Source organism: Salvelinus fontinalis, chromosome 27 (genome assembly GCF_029448725.1).
Source record: "Salvelinus fontinalis isolate EN_2023a chromosome 27, ASM2944872v1, whole genome shotgun sequence".
NCBI lineage: Eukaryota > Metazoa > Chordata > Actinopteri > Salmoniformes > Salmonidae > Salvelinus > Salvelinus fontinalis.
Window position 1 is genome coordinate 11,077,597 of NC_074691.1, and position 11,334 is coordinate 11,088,930.

General features: G+C 40.2%; 1 protein-coding gene across 1 annotated transcript; it reads right to left on the reverse strand.

Moving 5' to 3' along the window:
- Nucleotides 1–1,100: 1,100 nt before the first annotated feature.
- On the reverse strand, nt 1,101–10,780 carry LOC129825029 (syntaxin-7-like). Its single transcript, XM_055884685.1, has 10 exons — nt 10,678–10,780; nt 7,863–7,976; nt 7,535–7,604; nt 7,322–7,412; nt 6,024–6,161; nt 5,890–5,939; nt 4,232–4,334; nt 3,893–3,965; nt 3,432–3,514; nt 1,101–3,304 (listed from the first exon to the last, which is right to left on the reverse strand). Exons 2-10 carry the CDS (start codon nt 7,945–7,947, stop codon nt 3,209–3,211), a joined length of 789 nt encoding a protein of 262 aa, XP_055740660.1. The 5' UTR covers nt 7,948–7,976; nt 10,678–10,780; the 3' UTR covers nt 1,101–3,208.
- Between the last annotated feature and the right edge of the window lie 554 nt (nt 10,781–11,334).

Sequence of the window (11,334 nt, forward strand, 5' to 3'; positions counted from 1 at the left end):
GCAAGACAAATTCAGACTTAGTGTTAGGGGCCAGGAGACAGTTTAGGGCAGGTATAATCCTTAATTGAAACAATAACAAAGTGGACACCCTACCTCAGCTTTGGTAAAAAGTTGAGGGATGGGCCAGGAGAAATGTAACCACTCTCAAATTAATAGACAGAGGTATGGATGCAAGGACTGACCATTCATGATATAGTTTTAACCATGTCTATATTTATATTATTATATATATATTTTTAAATAAGCATATATTTTGGGTTCTGATGAAATATGACTAGGGCTGTTGTGGTTACCGCCACACCGGCAGTCACAAGTCATGAAGGCAGTCAAATTCCACAACCGTTCGGTCATGGTAATTAGGCTTCTTCCAAGCTCTGATGCTGCTGCTGTTCATTAGTAGCCTACCAAACTTGCTAATTGCCTGGTACTCAGCACTCTATTGTCCCTCTAATCACTCTGACATCAATGCAAATGTGTTAGAAAATCGAATCAAACACTTCTTGCGAGCTCATGAACTCATGTTGAGCAACATTTCTAAAGGCTATGCAATTGCGGGAGAAAACAAGAGTGATGGCCGCAAATAAAGAGCATGCTATTATTTTCTTCTGAAAGAGACTAGATTTTCTTCATATCATGCTCCTTTAGACCTGTCTAAAATAAATAATGGATTCATTGTGAAGGTGTAGGCTATATTACATGTATTTATTAGACTTTTTAAAAAGGCTTGTAGGCTATGTGTGTAAGCCAGGAGATAATACAATTGTTTATGTTAATTAACGGTAAATTACCGTGAGACAGACAGCTATTTGCTTGACAATCACCGGCTGACAAAATTTCATGACCGCCACAGCCCTAGGCATGACAGTTGAACTAAGCTCATTAGGCGTTTATAAGTTATATTCTTCAAGAACTAATGGGTATGTGTCATCAATCTATAAGTCCAAAAATGGATATAGCAACTACAGATTCTAGCTTTAAGTGTTCATTGCATCTAGTGTTGCACTGATTTTTATTGAAGAAAATGAAAACAGAAAAAGCTGTATAAAAAAACATAACATTTTTGAGAGGCAGCAAAAACATTCACTGGTCCAAAAACCGTGTATAATCCATACATATTTAATCATACAGTGAGAGTAGTTGTGAGATTAAATACATTCATAAAGTGAAGAATGAGGCAGCATTCCTTTGAGGAACCTTATAGCGAAAGTGATGCAAGATCTTGTTTAGTATTGCAGTCCTTGACCTCTAGTGCATAGACAAGGCTACGGTCCATTATAATCAGTATTAAACAAGCCTATTCCGGGCCTATTCTGTGTGTATTATTCTTACTATAGTATTAATTCACAATCAACAAAAACATGATTTCAATATCTCAGGATACAGTCAGAAATTAAAACCGCAAAAGCCTGGACACAAAATCATTGGTCCATAGAACAAGAGACTACTATATACGCGGAGAATACAGTACCAACCATTAGGAACACCTTCCTAATATTGAGTTGCACCCCTTCCCCCTTTTGCACTCAGAACAGCCTCAATTCGTTGTGGCATGGACATGACAATCTGTCAAAAGCGTTCGACGGGGATCCTGGCCCATGTTGACGTCAATGCTTCCCACAGTTGTGTCAAGTTGGCTGGATGTCCTTTGGGTGGCGGCCCATTCTTCAAACACACGGGAAACTGTTGAGCGTGAAAAACCCAGCAGTGTTGCAGTTCTTGACACAAACCAGTATGCCTGGCACCTACTACGATACCCCGTTCAAAGTAGTGGAGGCTGCTCAGGGGAGGACGGCTCATAATAATGGCTGGGACGGAGTTAATGTAATGGCATCAAACACATGGAAACCATGCGTTTAATGTATCTGATACCATTCCACTAATTCCGCTCCAAAGTCCTCCCCAATTAAGGTGCCGCCAGTGGCTCAAAGGCACCTACATCTGTTGTCTTGCCCATTCACCCTCTGAATGGCACACAATCCATGTCTCAATCATCTCAAGTTTTTAAAATCCTTCTTTAACCGGTCTCCTCCCCCTTCATCTACTCTGATTGACGTGGATTTAACAAGTGACTTCAATAAGGGATCACAGCTTTCACCTGGTCAGCCTGTCATGGAAAGAGGTGTTCTTAATGTTTTGTATACTCACTGTATGTGTCTGCAGATAGCATACAGTATGTATATGCCAAAAGAACATACTCTTTATATCATATAGAATTTAAGGAGTTAAATTAATAATTATTAATTCATTACTAATTGACAAATAGAAGCCAACAATGGCACAATGACAAAGTTCCCTTAAAAAGTGATCTACCGGTACTTAAATTTCAATATAATACACTGAACAAAAATATATAACGCAACATGCAACAATTTTACTGAGTTACAATTCACATAAGGAAATCAGTCAACTGAAATAAATTCATTAGGCCCTAATCTATGGATTTCACATGACTGGGTAGTAGTGCAGCCATGGGTGGGCAGACTAACCCACTTGGGAGTCAGGCCCACTGACTGGTGAGCCAGGCTCAGCCAATCAAAATTATTTTTTCCCAACAAAAGGGCTTTATTACAGACATAAATACTCCTCAGTTTCATCACCAGTCCAGGTGGCTGGTCTCAAGACGATCCCGCAGGTGAAGAAACTGGATGTGGAGGTCCTGGGCTGGTGTGGTTACACGTGGTCTGCGGTTGTAAGACCGGTTGGATGTACTGCCAAATTCTCTAAAACAATTTAGAGGCAGCTTATGGTAGAGAAATGGACATGACATTTTCTGGTGGACATTCCTGCAGTCAACGTGCCAATTGCACGCTCTCTCAAAACTTGAGACATCTGTGGCATTGTGCCCCTGTGTAATGATCACGCTGTTTAATCAGCTTCTTGGTATGCCACACCTGTCAGGTGGATGGATTATCTTGGCAAAGCAGAAATGTTCACTAACAGGGATGTAAACAAATTTGTGCACACAATGAGAGAAATAAGCTTTTTGTGCATGTGGAAAAAAAATCTGAGATCTTTTATTTCAGCTCATGAAACATTGGACCAAAACTTTACATTTTGCGTTTATATTTTTGTTCAGTATAGTAAAGTGACAGTACGAAACAGCTGTCGCATTTGTCTTCATTTTACAAGCAATTGAGACTTGTAACTCAAACTTAATCCTAAAGAATCATGAAACTGCCAGGACCAAAGTGTGTGAAAAGCAGCATCATCATCCTTTAACTGATGCCCAGATGATTAAACCAACGACAACAGCAAGTACGACCAGAACGACAATGAGAATGCAGATCTTCTTTCTAGATTTGCGCTGAAAGGGTCAGAAGAAACACTTAATGTGATACGCAAATTGATTCGATGCAGTGTTGTAACAATTTATTTACTAATTTACTTGAATAATGATGTACTTATTCAAGAATAATTTCCATGTTACCTACCTGATAGTCTGCAGCCTGTGCTAACTGCTGGGTGGCATTCTGAACATGAAGGTCGGCAGTTTCGACATTGGCCTCTATACTGTCTAGAGGTATAAGAAAATACAGTGAAAGGGTCATTCTCTCACAGAAGTTCACAGTTTAGGTTGAATGTTTTGTTAACTTTGCAGAAAAGTTGGATGTTTCCTTCAGAACACTGTTACTTTTGACTTGTACACTATGACGATGATTCAACTCTCAGAGGATGTCAGTTTTAACACCTTGAATTGATCCTCTGAGTGTTGTGTGACATATTTCAGTATGTGTGTGTGTGTGGCATAGCTGTTTGTCATCCTCTGTTCCCAGAACACTCGTTAGACTCTTCTCCATAAAGGCTCCTAAACATGCAGTATGTTGTCAATGTTTTGAAAGTGGAAGAGTTTCTGATGTATTCAGAAGTCGTAAATGACTGCATGGATGCTTACCGATCATATCACCCTGCTCATGGACCATCATTCCCAAGTCCTTAAATATTTCATTTATATCTGTAATATCAGACTGAAAAAAAAGTAAAATGCATTGGATACACTGACAACATAACAGATTAAATAAACTGGATAGATATCCATTACGTAAGTGTGATTTGCAGGATAGCATAAGGTGTGCTTACTGTATACATTTACTGAAAGTCAACCAATGTAATTTGGAGGAACAATAGACCTCCTACAAAATCTTAATTCAACCCTGAATCTTGCACATTAATCGAGTTCGATGACCGCACACATGGTTCGGGTTTATGAGTAACAATAGGTGAGTGCTGTCACCTCTAGCTGTCTGATGGAAGTCTCTCTCTCCTGGATGAGCTGCAGGTCTTCCTCGGTGATGGCCACCTCCTGGGACTGTGACTGGACCTGGGCCTGTCCCCCACTGCAAAGTCAGACATGGGAAACACGGTCAACCACCCAAAGAAAACTCACCTCCCACTCTGTCAGGCTGGGCCAGAGAAAGATGGGCCTGTAAAGACTGACATGATAACACTAAAGTAGATTGTTCGATAAACAAGCAGACCAGTAGCAGTCAGAGAATAGTAAACTGTGGGTTTTGTATGTGAACATTCCTTTCATGGTTAAAACCCCTGTAGGTCTAAGCCCTTACATCACAATATCTACTAAGCTAACATATGAAATTGTTTTAAGATGGTCATAAAATGTAAAATTTAACCATTTGATTTGGAATTTTAGGACCCCTGCAGGTATAAAATAAAAAATATATAAAAGAATATTTGATGAAACATTGAATTTGGCCTCAACACATTGAATAACACATTCAGAAATGGAAAAAGACAGAAAAAAATAAACCATAAAGGAACAAGGTTTTGAAGTGTTTGTCCTATATCTGAGAGAGAGAGAAGAAAATTTATTTAACCCCCTATTCACTTTTTGCAATTTGTACAGCCCGGTCATGGGTTACCTTCAGACGACTCCTGTAGACCAGATGAACAGAACCTTTGAGTTCGTGAGAGTCTCCCCTTTCGTTTATTGATGACATATTAGTTTGTATCTCCAACGGTTCCGTCTGGATGGTCGGTTTTGTGAGAAGACCTCTTCGAAGTCAGGATGTCCGCGACAGAAAATTCAGACAACTGCCGTAAAACATATACGATGTTGTAGAGCAAAACAACCAACGCTGCCGTGATCGTGAGAGTCTACCTTTACGATAGTGGTGACATTACGGGGCGTTCGAGACAACTGGAATTCCAAGTTCGATGACCGTTCCAAAAGATTTTTCCCAGTCGGACCTAGTTTTTTCAGAGTTCCCAGTTGTCTTGAACGCACTGAAGTCAGATTTACGAGTTACTTGGCTGTTTATATTAGTTTAGTTTATAGTTCATATGGTTCGGGTTTTACAGCCAATTTCATGATGATTTTCTTGTCCGGATCCTCTCATGTGTAGAAAAAGGCAGCTTTCACAAGCCCCATGTCATGGAATAGGCGCAAACGTCATAATGGCTTTGAGCTGGGATTGGCTTTGAGCTGGGATTGGCTTTGAGCTGGGGATTGAGCTGCAGGCTCTACAAGAAATGGTAAGTCTCTAGCATAGTGGAGCTTCAAATCGACTGTAGGGGGTACAGAGGAGCAATTCATAGTAGAACAAAAGGTTGACCCTATATAGTCACAAAACAGGACATTAAAAATAGAGCTAAACCCTAATAAACCAAATAAATATTCTCTCCACTGTTGTGGTGTTGAGAAAAGAAGATGTTTACACCCTTCACAACAATAATTGAATCGGGATTATAAACTCGGGTAAATCCACAAAATAGTGTGTCTACAGCGGTTTCTTCCTCTGTAGTCAGGATGCAGTTTTATGTGGGGACAAACATTGGGTTGTATTTAGACAGCTTGCACAGTATGTTTAGTGCAGTATGTCTGTGCACTATGGCACTCAAAAGAACTAGACCACTGAAATGTTGAACTCTGACCTTTCAAAGGAGTTTCCATTTCCTCCAAAGCTGTCGTCAGGAAAGCCACCCTGAGGGGGGACAGAACAGTCAGCCTGATGCACTCGCATTTCAGGTGCAATTTGATTTGTTTGTGTAAAGCATTGACTACTAACCGACACTCTGGACTCGGCACGGACTCTGGCAACAAACTCCTTCTCTTTCTGAGCAGCCTGCCTCTGTGTCTTTTGGAAATTGGCCAGTGCATTGGAGAAGTCATTGATAAGGCGATCTTTCTGGATCTTTCTCTGGCGCTAGAAGAGGTAAACAAATGAGTAAACATCACATACTGTACAGTGTACATGATACTGTGTCATAGCACTCTTCAATTTCAACCAATTGACAACTATTCTTAGGACTTCTGTCTCAGGCCACTACACCCTACTTTATATAAGATGTTAGTATTTCACTTCTGCTTATTAAAACATATTTATATGAATTTTGTTAGCAAGAAATACAACTAGAATGCGTTTGCAAAAACCGTCCCATAGGGCGGCGCACAATTAGCCCAGCGTCGTCCGGGTTTGGCCGGTGTAGGCCGTCATTATAAATAAGAATTTGTTCTTAACTGACTTTCCTCTAGTTAAATAAAGGTTAAATGAAAAACCATCTAAGACCGTATTGAAAAACAGAAATTGTGGCTGTTTGTAAGAATTTAATTATTCCTGCCAATGGCATGCGTTCCAGCCATTCCTTATGAACTTTACAAGAATGCATTCATTTCTTTCTTTACCACACACAAGCACAAATTCCTTCAACATTGTGGGATATCTGTGGTCGGGAAAAATGTTCATGCTGTGTGCCTTGGGCCTTCCTTGAACAAGAACCCCCACAACTACAAAAACAGGAAATAAAAGCCCAATGTGCTTAAGAATAGCGCACCAGCTGAATTTATAAATAAAACGGGGTACCTTACAGTTTCCTGTTATAGTTCATTACACAATGTAATGAAAAAGTTAATTATTTAAAGAATTACATTTTGAGAAGAAATAATCTAATGTATTATCTCAAATGGGTAAATTGAATGACAGGTGCCTAAAATAAAAGATGCAAAAACAGCATGTACATTTATTTTATATTGCAGGGTTTAAACGCTTGCCTGTAGATGGCGACATGTGCTGTTTAATGACATGCATTCTTAAAAAGGTGAACGGAGGACACTATAGCAATTTTTTTGTGTTAAGAGACTCACAAGGAACAGGTAATCCAGGGACCAGCTTGGACAGCACAGGCCCGCCCACCTAACATGTGACCAATGAGCACTGAGGTGCTCTTCACATATTAATGTATGAATAACATTCTGTCTGCTATTGGGCATTACACTACACGTTCCATGCAGTGCACACAATTCCTATACATTTTGTTGCTCGTTGTAAATTAAGTTGAAGCTACCGTACAAAAAAAAGTTGATTACCTGTTCAGTTGTGACAGGCAAAGAGCCAAATTCCTTCACACATCGGTCTGTTTCTTTGGCAAGGTGGTTGACATTTTGCTGTTTCTGCTGCCTACATTTGAAAAGTCAAAAGTGTCATTTAGATAACATTCCACAGAAATACACATAGCAGCATGTAATAACTTTAAAAGCTACACACTACAAGAGCCCTCTTCTGATTAGAGCAGAACTCACAGTTGCTGTCTGAGCTCAGTTGTGTCTTGTGTTGTTCCCAACTGATTCACAATTCTCTGTATTTCAGATGCTGGTAGAAACAGGGCACAAATATTGTGACAAAACAATAACAGTACGTGTGTTCATTCAATAGGAAAAGTATTCAATTTGAAAGTGAATTCAAAAGAGAGAAAAAAAATTAATGTAAAAGGTATATTAATACTTCTGAGTCATTCCCCAGGCCTCATGAGAAGTATAGTAGCCTACAGGCCTACTAAATTCAGAGGATATGACAAAACTTGTGTACTGATTTACATGTGTGCACAGCTTGTCCATATATCTCAATTACTTTGTTGTGTTATCTTCTGGATGTTGGAGATTATCGTCTGAGTAAGCACATTTGGGTCCTGCACTTTTCCGTACTGGTAGGCCATGGTTGACGCATTGGGAGTCTCCCGAAGACCTTGAAATATAAAATGTTACAAGCATTGTTGTAGGTCAGTCACTCAACACAGCTTCAGTTCATTCCACCTGCTTTAGGCATGATGTACACTCATTCCCCTAGACATACTGTGGCGCGTCACCAAAGTGGTAAAAATCCCATTTGCTTGTATAAAATAGTTTTAAAATGACTAAACCTACATATTGCATTCATGAATATTGAACATACTAATGATAGGCTGTCGGTAAGAGTAAGAAATGAATATACACAGGGTACATTCTGCATTCATAAGCCTTCCACTCAGATTAGATAGGCCTTCAAAGAGGCTCGGCATAGATGTCAGCTCAAAGTCTAATTTTGATTTAGCCTACATTTGGTTGAGTTGCCAACTAACATGAATTCAAAGTGAACGCAACAAAAAAAATGTCACCATGTCACTGGATTTAGGTTAAAAGTTTGGGTGATAAGACAAAATGCCTTTACGTTGAGGACTTTTCGCAAATCCAATGTTTGCCCCGTTGATTCAACATCATCACATAGATTTTTGGGTATAAATGATGTGGAAACAATGATTCAATACGTTTTTTGCCCAGTGGGAGGCAACCTACAGGACAAGCTAATATGCTGACCACACCGCCTGCGTTGCAAAATAACTGTGCACATACATGTTATTCAATCATTTTATCCAAACGGCTCGCTCGCGTCAACGAGCATCTGCATAGCCAGGCGCTAAAATTGAACTTGTTTCTATTTTTGACTCCTGACATGCTGCAAGTCCCGCCTCTCCCATCTCCTCATTATTTTTTAGGAACATAACCACGTGGGTGATTGAAAGAGGAACTGAGGTCCACACTCCACAGCTAGCACAGTGGATCTGGGCCGATTCTGGGCTGAGAGTAGGGGCACTTTGCCGACGTCATGTGGCCCGAGTCTGGGCCGCCTTCGGCAGAATAACTTATGGCTAGGATGCGGGGATTGAGCTCGGGCCGATTCCGTTGTGAATTATCTGGCCCAAATGTATTACTTGGGTCTCGGGCCAATTCCGTTGTGAGTTATCTGGCCCAAATGTATTACTTGGGGCTCGGGCCGATTCCGTTGTGAGTTATCTGGCCCAAATGTATTACTTGGGTCTCGGGCCGATTCCGTTGTGAGTTATCTGGCCCAAATGTATTACTTGGGTCTCGGGCCGATTCCGTTGTGAGTTATCTGGCCCAAATGTATTACTTGGGGCTCGGGCCGATTGGGGCTAACGTTACTCTCTGGCAGATGATTACACAGGCTGCTTTATATAATTAACATTTCATTATTAATTTTTCCATTGTTTCTGTGATCAAAAAATACAATTAACATTTAAATGAAATTCTTTAAGAGTCCTGTCTAGTATTTTGATACTTTGTGCAAGGCAATTGATAAGCATTAAAAAGTTTGGATGGAGCCTCCCGAGTGGAGCAGCAGTCTACAACACTGCATCGCAGTGCAAACTGCATTGCTACAGATGCTGGTTCGAGACCCGTGAAGGCCGCAACCCGGGAGACCCATGAGGCGACACACAATTGGCCCAGCGTTGTCCAAGTTAAGGGAGGGTTTTTACCGGTCGGAATGTCCTTGTCCTATCGTGCTGTAGCGACTCCTATCGTGGCGGGCCAAGCGCACGCACGCTGACACAGTCACCAGGTGTATGGTGTTTCTCCGACACAAAATGTTTTTTTTTTGTGGATGGGTATAATTTGTATGTATAAAATGTATAATAGTAATATTTAAAATTGGGTAATTTTGTATGCGTTTATTTAAATTTGCATCGGGCCGCTTCTGGGGTGATTCTGGTAAGATGCAGGCAAAGTCGGCTGAATTCGGGTCCGACACCAGGCCGATTCGATCAGTTCCGGCACCCCGGAAGAGGGCCGCTTCTGGGCCGATTACTCATTGCTAGCTGGGTCCAGTCCAGTCCGTGGTGGTATTGCACCTTAAAAGTTGGTTGCCAACCGTCATATAAAGTCCACAGAAGAAGTGATTACTAGAAACTAACTAGGTTATGCTTTTTATCTGTGGATTAATTGTTGGAGTAGAAAACACACGCTTTTGTGCTGACTCAAAATGGGTCAAAATTCTTCAAAGATCCAGAAAAAAAGGACCTTGTGCATTTCAGGTAAAATAATACCCCATTGTTCATACTCCAGGACAAATTAGCTAGCAACAGTAAGCTAGCTGGGTATATTACCATGACGGTTTCATGTGTTCCGACTGTCTGCAAATTAATATAGTTTGTTTTGATATGTCAACCTGCGTGTCTTGATCGCGTCTGGTGTGGATGGACAAAATCAACATACGTGCACGGTCTAGTCGGCATGTAACGCTCTCAACCTGAAAAACGAGGCCAGAAAGATGCGGAAATACAGAAGCCTGAATAACGTGTCTCTATTTGCGACTTATGTCATCATATATACATTTCATCAAACGCAATAGACGTGAATTGTAAAGTACCATGTGAATTTATATCAGGAAATACTGCAGTGTACAGAGGTAAATATACATTGTTTCTTCAGTTGCACAAATCCTGGCAACTGTTTGTGAACGCAGACTATAAACATTAGCATTCCTTTAAGGTCGCATGAGTTTCAGCTTAATTGTTACTTGTCGACATTTCCAAATTATTGCATGCCCAAACATTGCTTTTGGCAAATTTCGGCCAACACTAAATACTTGTTTTCAATGTTGCGTTTACCTTAGTTCTGTCTTGACAGTCTGCCCCGCTTGCACTCTGCTTCCTTATCTGTGTGTCATGCTTTTCAGTCACATGATCTGCTCTGCTTTACAGGGTACCGGCGACTTTTTGGGTTCAACATCAACTATTAAACCAAAGAAGATAGATTTTTTTTAAATCCAAAGATACATTTTATTGCATTTTTTACACTTTATTCTACGGTACATAAAAATTACAATAAAAGAGTTAAACGATTTATAAGTCAAACACTGTTAGACAGAAAAGGCCAGGCAAATGTTGACAGCAGTAGAATGAATGTGTGCAGAAGAGGTTTCTCAAATGCTTCTAATCATGTGCCTGCTTGAACACACTATCCAAAGTAGGCAATGTCATAGCTTAGATACAAAAATAAAAAATAACACTGAACCACATACACTACATTTATTGACATGAATCCAATACAAGCACTTTTCTGGGAAGTAAATTCCCTGTACCAGCCATCTGCCCCCCCCCCCCCCCTAAAAAAGGGCCACCATGAAACATTGTAAAATTGTTTGCAATAAATTAGGTACATACTGTTCACACATAGTTTTACATAATAGTGATGTAGCTTTACAATGTCCTTGCATGTAGTAGCAAATATATTTATATAGGAGGAATTTTTATAAAATATTTTCA